At 39.8% G+C, this 12,763-nt stretch overlaps 1 protein-coding gene and 1 long non-coding RNA gene across 15 annotated transcripts in view; one reads left to right on the forward strand and one right to left on the reverse strand.

The window, feature by feature from the left end:
• Nucleotides 1-12,763, reverse strand: part of STRBP (spermatid perinuclear RNA binding protein) — a 67,767-nt gene that overhangs the window by 14,224 nt on the left and 40,780 nt on the right. For all 14 annotated transcript variants that reach the window (XR_003501038.3, XR_005259945.2, XM_027470911.3 and 11 more), the window contains exons 10-17: nucleotides 12,477-12,588; nucleotides 11,513-11,605; nucleotides 10,502-10,701; nucleotides 7,942-8,100; nucleotides 6,846-6,980; nucleotides 6,136-6,276; nucleotides 4,341-4,464; nucleotides 2,241-2,285 (exon numbers count right to left, since the gene is read on the reverse strand). Coding sequence is in view for 12 of the 14 variants with exons in the window: in XM_027470911.3 (XP_027326712.1) it covers nucleotides 2,241-2,285; nucleotides 4,341-4,464; nucleotides 6,136-6,276; nucleotides 6,846-6,980; nucleotides 7,942-8,100; nucleotides 10,502-10,701; nucleotides 11,513-11,605; nucleotides 12,477-12,588 (1,009 nt within the window). In the remaining 2 variants the exon portion in view is untranslated. The remainder of the gene's footprint in view (nucleotides 1-2,240; nucleotides 2,286-4,340; nucleotides 4,465-6,135; nucleotides 6,277-6,845; nucleotides 6,981-7,941; nucleotides 8,101-10,501; nucleotides 10,702-11,512; nucleotides 11,606-12,476; nucleotides 12,589-12,763) is intronic.
• Nucleotides 1-12,763, forward strand: part of LOC139999017 (uncharacterized) — a 32,789-nt gene that overhangs the window by 10,826 nt on the left and 9,200 nt on the right. The gene's annotated exons all lie outside the window — the stretch shown is intronic.

The following is a 12,763-nucleotide window of genomic DNA, read 5'->3' on the forward strand; positions in this document are numbered from 1 at the left end:
AATTTTGTATCTGCTGCTTTATTTTGCTTTTTCTATCCTGTATTGAAGTGGCAAATCTGGAAAGATTAATATTTGCCTGATTTCATGGTTATTACAGAGTTCTTGTGGCCTCACAAGCTTCTGCACAATTAAATGCTTTTTTTTTTTTTTTAAATAATTCTTTCCTATTTAAGTTCTAGTGTTTATCCTATGTGTCCATTTAGAAATCACAAAGCAGCAACAGCAGGTATTCCAGAGCACCAGATGATCAAAGTGAAGTTTCCCAACATGCAACAGCTTACAAAGGCAGAGACATGTTTACCTTACAGCCAAAAAGCATTATCCCAGTACTTTGCATCACAATCATAAGACATTAAAAACAGAAACTCTTTATGTGAAAAATGGGGGCATTCAATTCCACAGTGTTTTGAAGTCAGCGATATGTCACATGTACACAGTTAGTTGATTAAAATCTAGCTCCCAAAATACTCATCATGAGAAAAAAAAAAACACAAAACAGAAGGAGTAAAGGAAGGCAAAAAAAGCTGTAAGTAAAACTCATGCTGCAGGAGCATTGATAACAGTTGTACTGTCTTCTTCAGCCAGAAAAGGATTCATGTTACATCACTGCAAGCCCCTGGCTTGTAAAAATACACAAGTGCATATACCACTGGATCGTGGTTATAGCCAGTCACTACAGCTTGGAAAGAACTAGAGGTTTTTTAAAAATCCATGCCGTCAAGTAAGCCATAAACTAAACTTCCTTTGATTTTTCCTTGAAAAACAAATAGCTGTTCCTTCCATTTTCAGTAATACAACACAGAAGACAATGCAGAGCACACTCTGTAGGAAAGCACAGCTGTCAGCTGCCATTTTGTCAAAACACTTGGCCGGTCAACGGGGCAGGATTTGCAGAACTAGTGAGGTTTGCTTATATTTTGAAGGGAGAATTCCCACTGTTAAGTGCAGCCCGTTGGCCCATTGTACTTCCCCTCTCCACTGCATGAGAACAGAATAGGGCTGGCTGCTCTTAGTCAAGCAAAGAGAATGTTTTCAATAAAGCAGCAGCATTCTGTTTTCTATAGCTCATACCTCTAAAAGAAAGTAATGAAATAAACATTTGAAAATATTTCTAACTTTTATAATGCTATCAGGGGAGTTGGTATTGCCCAAGCTATAAAATCTATACAAATTAGAGAGGAATAAGTATTACAAATACTACAAAAGCTAGAAAATGAGTAGGAAATTGCAAGCTCAGTTTCCCATATGAAAAAACTGCAGGCCTTGAAATGTACTTATTGTTATTTGAGTAGCAGGATTTCCCTCCCGTCCTGTGACAGGAGAGGACAGTGGGATGGGTTCTGGTAGGTAGGTGCTGGTGTTTTTTTTGTGTGCCAGGACATATCACTGACTCCAAACTGCTTTGCTCCCATTGCCACATAAACCTCATTCAAAGTAACCAAAAGGGCCGGTTAGAGGTAAATACACTTTGTTAGTCTAGCACTAAAAAAAAAAAAAAAAAAAAAAAAAGCAGGTTGGTAGGGAGAAGCTGAGGTAAGAAAAACCTTTCCATCAGTGCTGATTTTTAGTTTATTTTACAGTCTTAACCAATGCTTTGCCAGCCTAATTTCACTATGCTTCTTAGTAAAATCATTGTGGCAAATTACTGTATCCTAGCTTCCTTGCAGTCTAATCACCAGTGATATAAGCTACACAAAATCGTTCTGCTTGTCCCAAGCAGCAGTGGTTTAGCCTGCAGCAGGGGGAGCGGGGTGGGGCAGGGATGGGATTGTATGCACATAGACTTATCTATGAAATAATCTCTGATACAGTAGTTGACAGCACTAGGGGAGCTTGGTCCACAGGCCAATTAAACTTGTAGGCAAACATTGCCAATTATTTGTAAAGCCATTTAGATAAATATGGCTCAGAGATGCTGACATAGGCCCTTAGGTAGTCTTTGAATGGAGCACAGATTGGCTGTAAAAAGTAAGAAAACTATTTCAGTTCAGTTTCAGTATGAAAGGGAACAGGCAATTAGAACAAGCGGTCCTTCCACAGATCAGGCAAAGCATAGGCAAAAAACTACTCCAACCAAAAAAGAACCACAAGGTTATGGCAAGGTGTTGTCATCATGGTTTAAGAGCTTTAATCTCTTAAGTTTCTCCTGCAAAACCTAAACCAACTTGGACTGCCACATTTGGACTGGCACAATGGTTTCTGTATAATTTCTAATTTGTTAATTACTGGGCTATACATACCGTAAGCTGGCGCAGCTGTACTATACCCATATGGTGCTCCATAGCCTGCAATATAAACAGATGGGGAATGGGTTTTCATTTCCTGTGATACCTGAAGACAATTGGTATTCGCATATCAATACACAGGGACACTTTCTGGTACACAAAGAAGGACCACAGAAAAAAACAAAAAATCATATTAACGCATGTGAAAACTGCTGAAAACACTAAAGTCCTTCTACACAGTGTCTTAAAGAACAAGCTACCCAATGACTTTCTTAAACCTCAGCTCTTGAGTCTGTACTGCCAGAACATGGATCCAGTTACACATCCCGTATTTGCTTATGCTACCTCTGAAGTACAAATACAGTCTGACGCAAAGAACAATCATCGTCCTCAACTTGCATTATAAAGAGGGGAATGCCTGCAGCAGATACCACATCGTCATCAATAAAGTTCCTGTGTGAATTCAGCGTGCCCTGCCACTTCTGCAGCCGAAAAGGACAAAGGACATGGGAACAACTAGATGCAAACAGAAACAGTATCTTTTTTCCAAAGCGCTAGGTGTTACTGTGGAGTGAGACAAACAGGAACAGTGGAGAACACCAATCTTGGTTACTGTATCTCAATAATTAAGATTGTACAGGGTTGTGTCCTCTCCCCGCCCCACCTGCTGGAATTGCTTTAGTCCATCAGAAAAAGCAAGAGATTTCTGAGAAGAGGATGAAGAGAAATAATCTGTGTAGGCCAAGACCAATAAAAGCTTAACTACTGCAATGACTTGGAAATCAAACCTATTTCTGGAGTAATTCCATGCTGGCAAGGAGAATGCCCTTGACAGGTTAAAATGTCTCATAAATGACTCCTCAGGCAGCAAGACAGTTCCAAAAACAATGTTAACAGCCATTAAAAATGAATTACTGGTTTTTAATATTTATAATTACATCAACATACAGGAACAATGAAGACATCATGCTGTTGACTGTGCCAGAAAGCAGGTCTAGCAAACAACAGGGCTATGCTATTAGTATGTGTGAATGGATGAAGAGTATAATTAGAGCTCCTGCTGTATTCAGAAAACTTGAGTATGAGTATACATACTACTTTTGGAAGCTATTGGATTTGCTTTGACTAAGGGATCTCCAAGCATCTCATTCTTAAAAATCTGTGATACATATTCAAAGTCAAAACAACATCTAGACTCCCTTCACGTTACTTGCAAGCCTCGGATCTGATGCAGAGTCACAAAAAAAAAAAGCACTTTAAGAAGTAAAGAGAATGTTAACATTTCATTAAAGTTTTCTTGTCTGTGGATTGTAACAGCTTACACTCCATATGCCCTTCGTATCTGCTTGCAACCTACTGGTTAATAAAAACCATCACTATTTTGGACCAGCCACTAATAGTTGAGCACGTAAGCTCTTCAAAAGCTCAAACAGTTTTGCCTCTGATGGTTGCAAATCTGCCCTGAGGAGTCAGCAGTGAAATAACCTGATTAGTAACTCACCTGCTGTGTACAGAAAGTACCACGTATGTGAACCACAAGGCCCTTGGTTTTCAAAAGATCCTTTGCTACTCAGAAAATACAGCACGGATGATGAATTAACAGAGTATGAACACAAATTTTGTTGTTTTTTTTTTTTTTTAGGCCAGCATAGAAGCTACTGATAGATATTGTGCTCACATGCCCGATTCACGTGGAAAGTTTCTGGGATCACAGTGACTGCCAGTTCTATCCCTGCAAGGGTTTCTTGGGCAAGCCAATCCTACTGCTACAGGACATGTGATGCAAGAGGTTCCTGACCCAGGAAGAAAGTTTAGGAAATTGTTTGGCAGTCAACTACAAAGACAGATAATAGAATGATAAAGCCAGGAAAGCCATTATGGGGATAACTGTGTACTTGTGCCCTGTACACATGGAGTTTTAAGTTGCAGACTTATAAAGGATAGGTACCGCCAGATGTTCAGCTCTTTGATTTATTAAAACACCCGTGAATTCTCTCTTCTGCTTCATCTCAGATGACTGAAGCTGAAGAGGTCACTTGCATAGTTGACTGACGAATGGAATAGGGCACACCAGTAGTCAGAATTAAAGTATTAGCCGTTAGTGCCATGCCTTACCTGGTGTTATGTATCCAGTAGCAGCAGCTGCCCCAACAAATGCCCCTCGTGTTAAAGCACCTCTTCCTCTACCTCGAACAGCCTGGACTGCTGCCGAAACAGCTGTATTGACAACCCCTTTAGTCTGCTCAGAGTAATAAAAACAATAGCAATTCAGAAGGTGGAAGTGTTGCTGGAAATACAAGGCTATCTGCATCACCACCTTTCCCAAATCTCCTTAAGAATGCTTGCTGCACAAGCCTTATTTAAGGCAGAGTACAAAATGGAGAAGTAACATTAAAAAAAAAAAAAAAAAAGACTGACAGAAAGAGTCCCTTCTGAGAGCTCACTGCGTAGCAGTCTGAATCTAAGAGCGTGGTTGCTTCACTGTGTCCTGGCAGTTGGCATAGTCAGGCCATATTTATTTCCTTCCTTAAGTTTTGGCTGTGTGAGCGTGATCAAACGTGAGTAGTTTCTGCCCTATTCTCTGATGTGCCTTGCCGCTATCTTTTCCACATCCTTACAAACTGCCTCTCCCTGATCTACAACGTGGTCTTTGCTTTTTTCCTACAACCCTGAATCCGCAAATTTTCAGCAGGGCCAGGACTCCACCACAAAAGCAAAACAACCTCATGACAACGCTGGATTAGTTTAGACCAGCTTCTTCTAGAATGCCATCTTCCTTTCCCATTGTCATAAGTGAAAGAATTCAGAGTACAGCAAGGAGCTGCAGACACTGGTGTTGCTCACTGCATCAGAGCAGAGCTTTGCTGTACTACATGCCCCCCGGCTACCTTCTGAAAACACAGTAAAATCAAGCATATCTAGGTATTTCAAAGACAAGTTTGGCCATAAACACAGAGGAAAAAAAAAAAAAAAAAGATTTAGTAAGTGCCAGAATCAGAAGCCATTCTCATATTTTAGCTGCCTGTGGAACATTGTCCTGTGAGGTGCCATTTCTTCTGATCTACTAGACTTTCAACACAGTAATGGAAACTGAAATACTCCTAACTAAAAGTCTTAGTGAGTTGAGGAGGACTTAGTAATTACAGACAAAAATAGAGTTGACTTTTAATTTTTGTAAGTGTATTTGGGGATACATTCTGCTCCTGTGAAATAAGAAAATCCTAATTCTAACACATTTGCACAAAAGAGATCCAAATGGTAACCCTCAAGGGTGTTTTTTTTCCTGATAACAGTTCTCTGGAGGAGGAACACTGTTGATAGTTTCTGCTCTGTTCAACCTTAAACTTAATAGACTTGAGAAATCACTGTGGCTATTAAACCTAACGGACAAGACCAAGATTTGTATTACAGAAGCGTCCTGACTAAATAAAATGTCTCATTTGAAAACTCTGGTGCAAAAATCTCAACTTACTCCAGAACATAGAGTTAATGCCTTTGCCAAGCTATAAATGATTTATTCTCTATGTATCTTAGATGGTGGAGGAGCACAGTATGGCTCTGGCCTTACACACAAGAGACTTCCATGTCATCAGTGAACCCGATTGTATTTCCTCTAGCTAATCACCACCTCTCTTTGTGCCTCCTTTTCTACTCTGTGTCCTCTAGGTTAAACCCCTTAATAATAAATAGGAAAATATTTTGTAATAGCACTAGCACAATACAGTCCCAGCTACCATACCATATGGCTATGCTACAACAATTACTATATAAGAATAAAAATAGAAACTATACAGTGTGTGCACAAGGCAAGAAAATGAAATTACCTGCTTCCTCTAGAAGGTCATGTGTCATAAAACCACCCAAGAGCTGTGGTAACAGAGTGATCCAAAAAGCAAGTAACAATTCTTACCTGAGGAAGAATCTTCTTCTTCTTGTTGTTTGCTGCATTAGGCCCAGAAAACAGTTTCTCAAGTGCAGCTAATGCAGCGCTTGCTTTTGCTACTTTCTTATTTGGACCTGCACCTCTGAATTTCTGGCCATCTACTTCTACCTGAAAATTAAGATATGAATTTATGTTAAGATATGAATTTATGTCTAGTATTTTATCCTTGGGAATACCATGCTGCACCTCTCATCTAGTGATGAGAGAGCCTCAATAGTTAAAAAACAAACACACAAACAACAAAACACCATTCCACGTTCTGTATGACAGATTTCTTCTGCTTCAAGAACACAAAGCTGATGAAGTGTATGTATGCGATCACGTGAACCATTACATGACTGAAAATAGGAACCTGGAAACTACAAGTGCAATTAAAATAGGACCAGTGCATCTATTTGATACTGAATTTAACCAGTATGCCTGAACTTCACAGAATGGCTGAGGCTGGATGGGACCTCTGAAGATTGTCTGATCCAACCCGCCTGCCAAGCAGGATCACCCAGAGCACACTGTGCAGGATGGCATTCAGGTGGGTTTTGAGTATCTCCAGAGAAGGAAACTCCACAATGTCTTGGGGCAACCTATTCCAGTGCTCTGTCACCCTCTGAAGCACCCTCTGAAGACTGAAGCACCGTTGCTAAAACCACCTACCAACTCTACAAGCTTGTTTCACTCACCTCCATCACAAAGCGCTTGTCATGGCTTCCACCCGTCTCAGAGATGAGCTCATACTTCAGACCTCTTCTTTTTTCATTAAGCTCCATCACTGGGTTTTTGCCACTTGCTGTCAGTATAGGACCCTGAGTTCTTACCTAGAGACACATTTATGGTGTTGCTTTAGAGCCTTTTGTCTTCAAATGGCAGACATCTACAGTGGTATAGCTTACAGCATCAAACGGCCAGACCCTTGGAGAAGGCTGGCATTATCACCGTGTCAAGCCTCTGCAACAGCTCGTTGTTCCCAGTACATACACTGCACTGGACATTCCAGTGACAGACCTGTATCACAGATAACACTGCCTTGGCTTCAGTAGAACATGCTGCACCAGAATAGTGGACAACTCAGGCAATTCTATGATTCTGTGATCCTAGCATGATTTCTGGGGATGTTCTGCCAAGACTGCTAAAGTTACTGGAATTTTGTCCTTTGTGGAATACCATATTTCTTACAACTTCAGTGAGGAAACAAGCACTGCATACTGCTTCGTAGCAACCGACTTCAGTCAGCTACAAGTGCTGAAGTTAACGTAAATGATCCAATTTCAATGTAATCTTCAGTGTGGCTTTTTCTAGGTCATTCAATATGCACAGAGGTATTAGGTTTTACGTTTTCTAACATCCCTTGATGAATTGTTTTGTTTTCATTGGTCTTCACGTGTATCAGTAAGATACTGTCTACAGAACTATACATTTTTGACAAACCTATTGCAAGAAAGAAAATACCAAAATTGCATTACCAAAGCCAAAAGGTAACAAACAAGATTATGTTGTCCCACTCCTAGGACTGGACTGTATGTGAGCAAAGTAGAAGAGACAACACCTGTCAAAGAGTTTATGGTCTTAAAAGCATAATATGGCTACTTTACCTTAAATTTTAGGAAAGGAGGCATAAAGATCAAGCTATTCGTGCACAGTGACAAAGCCTATGGAAGGTCTGAGACTGGAAACTCAGTTTCTTATCTGCTGCCATAAAGAAAACATCATCCTTTTCCAAGACAGGAAATAAAAACCCCACACCTCTCCATCACTTGTACTTTTCTATGTAATGTTTACCTCTAGGGTAGTGGAGGTGTCAGATGTAGAATTTCCAGTATTATTGCTTGAGATTGAAGACACTGTTTCATTTTTGCCTTCGGTATCTGATTTTTCATCAGAACTTACACACTCAACATCTGCATCAAAACCAGTTGGATACCCCATTGCTTGTAAAACCTACAACAAAAGCACATGAAATGAACTGTAAAATAGGCTAATGCTACCGAAGCAAGTATAAACAAATAGAGGCCTAATCACAACACGAAAGAATGGCCACTATACACTTAATAAAGGCAGATTGCTTAGAAAATGCATTTTCTCCTGTGTGAAATGGAGAAAAGCACAGCAGCAATGGGGGAAATAGTTCCAGGTTTCCAAAAGTGGAATCAACACAAACAGAAATGTTTGTCTCAAAGACAGCAATTACTCATGAGCATCATTCATCTTGATAATTCCATGCAAAATAATAGGGTAAAATTAAAAAGTTCATCCACTCCATGATACTGCTTAACAGTATGATAAGATTGTTTTGCATACTTTTTCCTCTCTCTCTGTGTATATAGACAGGTGAACAGATTGACTGCAGAGCAAACAGGACAAACAGTCTCATGAGAATCAAAGCACTGCACTTCTAGAAGATGGCACTTCTGGAGCTTCCTAGAAAATGCATGACCAGCTGTCACTGCTCAAGTGTATCCCTAGAGCTACAGGGCTGACATCACCTTCCTTGCTCGCATCTTTCAGAACACTGGAGGGTAGATGCTTCCAAAGTTCCACAGGGAACAAGCTCGGGTGTCCTGAGCTGTGAGATGAGGGTCCAGCTGGCAGAGCAACAACCACTCCATGTGCAGTAAATTTTAGTGGAGCATGTCACAACTTCCTAGTTGTTGCTTCCAGCAGCTGCACACCAAATGAAATTTTACTCTCCAATTAAGGTACTAATCAGTTCCTTCAAAAACATCTTCCGCTAGCAACGTCAGCCTCTCCTTTAACCAGCTACCTAACCTAGCTGGACAGAGGTACCGGACACAGCCCCAGGGAATCTGAAACCAACTTGAAGCTCCACTGAAAACGCAATCCCAAGAAGAAAGTGCAAAAATCACTGTTTATACACTGAACTGAAAACTACAGAGGTTATCCCAGCCTCAGCTCCCGTACAGTTGCTGTATATTTAGGTGAATTTTCAAGGCTTCTATGTTTTAAAAAGATCAGATCTGGAAACTGAAATGGTTACACTAAGCTCTCTTGTAAGTCTGCGAAAAAAGGCCCCAGATTTGCTCAGGGGAAAAAAAATAATTGTATCTACACACCATCCATTTGCCCTTGGCTTGAATCGGGGATGTTTTGAAATTCAACCCAGGATTTGTGTATGTGTAGACTGAGAGAGAACAGAGCTGGGTGTGTACCAGCGCAGATATGGCAGATACAGAGAGGTTCAGTGGCAGAGAAATTGCAGCTTTTCAGGGCAAGTTTTGTTAAAAAAATCTCTCTCTATATATAGATACATCTTTTTTTTTTTTTTTCTTTTTTTTTTTTTTCCTCCAAACAACTGCAGGGAGTGAGGTAAAATAAAAGTATGAGGAAGAAGGTCTGGAAGGACACACATGCAGAGAGATGCTTTTCCTGAGGAACAACACATTCCCTCAGATAGTTCTGGACACTTTGAACTTGAAAGCACGAGGGACAATGGGATTTTCAAAATGGAAATCAAAAGAAAGCAGAAAGTTGCCAGATGAAGCTTCTAAAAAGGCAGTTCTTAAAAACACAAAACGAAGCACAGAATGACAGACGCGCTTGCTCCTATCATAAGTGCAGTTCTATTAGAAGAGGTTCTCTTTCACATGAAAAATCTGTAGGAAACTTTCCTTTCTTCCCAGAAACCCAGAAGGCTCGGTCTGCTTTAGCAGTCTGAACTGTCCTCTTGCCATACAACAAGGGTGTTCATGTTGGGCATTCCAGTCTATTACTGCTTAACAGACAAAAGCTCTGCCATGTACAGCACCTACAAGAAGCAACAGTAGGTTGACTAGCGACTGCATGAGATTAGTCTTACTGAAAAACTGACTGGAGACCAATCATTTACGTACAGCCCAGTGCACAAAGATACTCTTCAAACACTGGGGACAGGAAACAACTCCATGTTTCAAGGAGTTTCACAACCCAGGAATGGACAGACAGAGAAGGAAGGGGAGAAAGAAGGAGCCATCAACATGCTGTTTTCTAGCCAACAGGAGGAAGGCGGAGAACAGAACAAAACCAGCACGTACACCCCTCCCAGTCCAGAACTTAGACACTGCGTTCGGTCCTCTGGCACATGAGCTGACCTGCAGAGCCCTGGGACATTTTTCCTTCACATTTCCACATTGTCCCTCTCCACTAGTCTAAAAGGAGTGGTGCCCTTCGAACCTTTGAACCTCTGTTTCAAGTACATTGGTAGCACCTCAGCTTCATCCATTTTTAAAATTCAGTTTTAAAATTTTATTCGTTATTGAGTTTTACTAGTATTACTAGTTCTAACCATATTTCATGCTCTATGTTCCAAGATTTGGGGTTAACAGAGTATTTTAGGCTGCCTTACCTTCACTGCCACATGGAGCTTGGCTGTTTTCTTAGAAGGTCCTGATGCTTCATATGTCGTACCGTCAACATCTACAGACATTGTGAAGACTGGGGCATGGACTGGACCAGACTGTGACAGCAGCTTATACTGAAGCCCTGGCCTGATTTGGTTCAGCCTCATCAGAGCATTCATGAGATCTATTGCTTTACTATCTAGTACTAGTACAAGATAGTGTGGAAGGAAGGGGAGAAGGGGGGAAAAAAAGGGTGAGGGGAGATGAACAAAACAAAATGAACAGCAAAATGAAACAGTTTGCATTTAAGAGCTTTCTGTCTGTATAAAGGAGCAAAACAACCCCTCAGCCTCTAAAAGATTGAGGATAGTCATGACACTGTTAAGTCTGTAATATGCCATTCCACTTTTGGGTAACTATAATTACCCATCTTTTAATATTGTTAGTACAATTCCTTTGCAGCTACCTGTATTTTTCCTGGTTGATATCAGAGTAACAAGTTTCATTGGTAGTGAAGAACCAGACATAGAATTTGCACCAATGTAGCACAATCAAAACAGCCTCTGGAATTGACTGGATCCCAGAAATGCTGAGACTTTTAGTCTGTGCATTTTCATCATTGTTTTGTAGATTAAGCGTTTTATTTTTCTTGAGAAGGGAAGAATGCAAAAAGGCGAATCTTCACACAGCCAAATCACTGCAGTATTTGGCAGAAAAAAAGCTGGTAGAGGACAGTAATCAATAAAATATCTCAGTTGCTTGGGCAACTTAAATTTTCCTATGACCTGACAAGCAATCCTATTTAGATTGCAAATCATGCAGTTAGTAAAACATGTCAGGGGAAATTCAAATGCCCCATAAGAAATGTATATTCTCAATGTGAGGCAAGAGAGGTGGCATTTCTTGTTCCAAAGACTTCCTCGCATGCTATTCCACACCAACAGCGAGAAGCTTTTAAGCCAGCTCCCACTGTACAATGGGTCTTTGAAAAGAGAATGGAAGAGCATTGCACTTACTTTTCCTCAGATTACGCTTCATCTTTTTATTTGGATCTTTCTCATCCCCAACACCATCTTCAAATGGTCTCTTGAGAGCAGATGAGCCTGTACCTAGAGTATAAATTTCCTTGTAATATGAATAAACTATTAAAAAACCAAAATTCCATAGCAGGAATCTGATTAGTCCCATACTGTTCTTTCCCCATTTATAACTAAGAAAAGAACTCAACCTTCAGTCAAAGCTTTGTTACTGTTACATGTAAACCAATAATAGCTCATTACTCATTGCACCAGGCCATGCAAGATGTCTGTTTCTAATATTACGTGTACTGTAAGTACTGTAATTCTGTAGTGACTTTTTTTGTTTGTTTTATATTTAGTCTATGGCAAGACCTGTAATAATTTTGTTTTTCCAAAAAAGAAATACATAGAAAGTTTTTTTGTTAGATGTATACTATTTTCTCGGAAAAACATGAGTAATTCTCATTATGGACATTCGTTATACGTTTTTCAACCAGTCTGAAGTCTCTCCTTCTCCAGCACAAGAATTGTAAATATTAATTTTACTCTTCAGATGCCAAAAGGATTTGTGCTTTAAAGAAAGTCATCAGCTATTCCCTAACTGCTCCTTTGTTGGTACTTCTGGAGAACAGAACATTCAGATTTTCTCCTAACAATAAAATACGTATATTAAAAGCAACAAACCAAGCCACCAAAAAAGAACCCAAACAGCAAACCAACCAACCAAAACAAAACAAGTCAAACAACTAAAACAAACCAACCAACCAACAACAGCAAAAAAAAAACAAAAAAAAAACCCAGACAACAAACCAAGTAAAAAACAAAACAGAACAAAGAAACATTTGACAAAGAAAAATCTTCGCTGTAAATTCATAGCATGGAACGCAGGAATTTCACTCATTCTATATTAACCTCCTAGTTTACTTCCAAATTAGTGATTTTTAGAGCATACAATACCTACCTTCTTTGTCAGTTACTGACCAGGAATATTTCTGAAATGACTTATTTGATGGGAGAGGATCCATTTCCAAAACCTTATAGATCTGACCAAAGGCTGATAATCTGAGGGCATGCTATAAAATGACAGTAGAAATACAAGTTACATCACAATGCTATTTTATCTGAGTTGTCTAAGTTTGTAGACACAAAGTAACTTCTTCCATGAAAATGTTAATTTCTAGAAATCTTAAACACATCAGTTTCTGTAATATGAAGTGCAGGACACATTGACAGGGAGCCTACCCAAGG

This window comes from Anas platyrhynchos, chromosome 18, assembly GCF_047663525.1.
Source record: "Anas platyrhynchos isolate ZD024472 breed Pekin duck chromosome 18, IASCAAS_PekinDuck_T2T, whole genome shotgun sequence".
NCBI classification, from domain to species: Eukaryota; Metazoa; Chordata; class Aves; order Anseriformes; family Anatidae; genus Anas; species Anas platyrhynchos.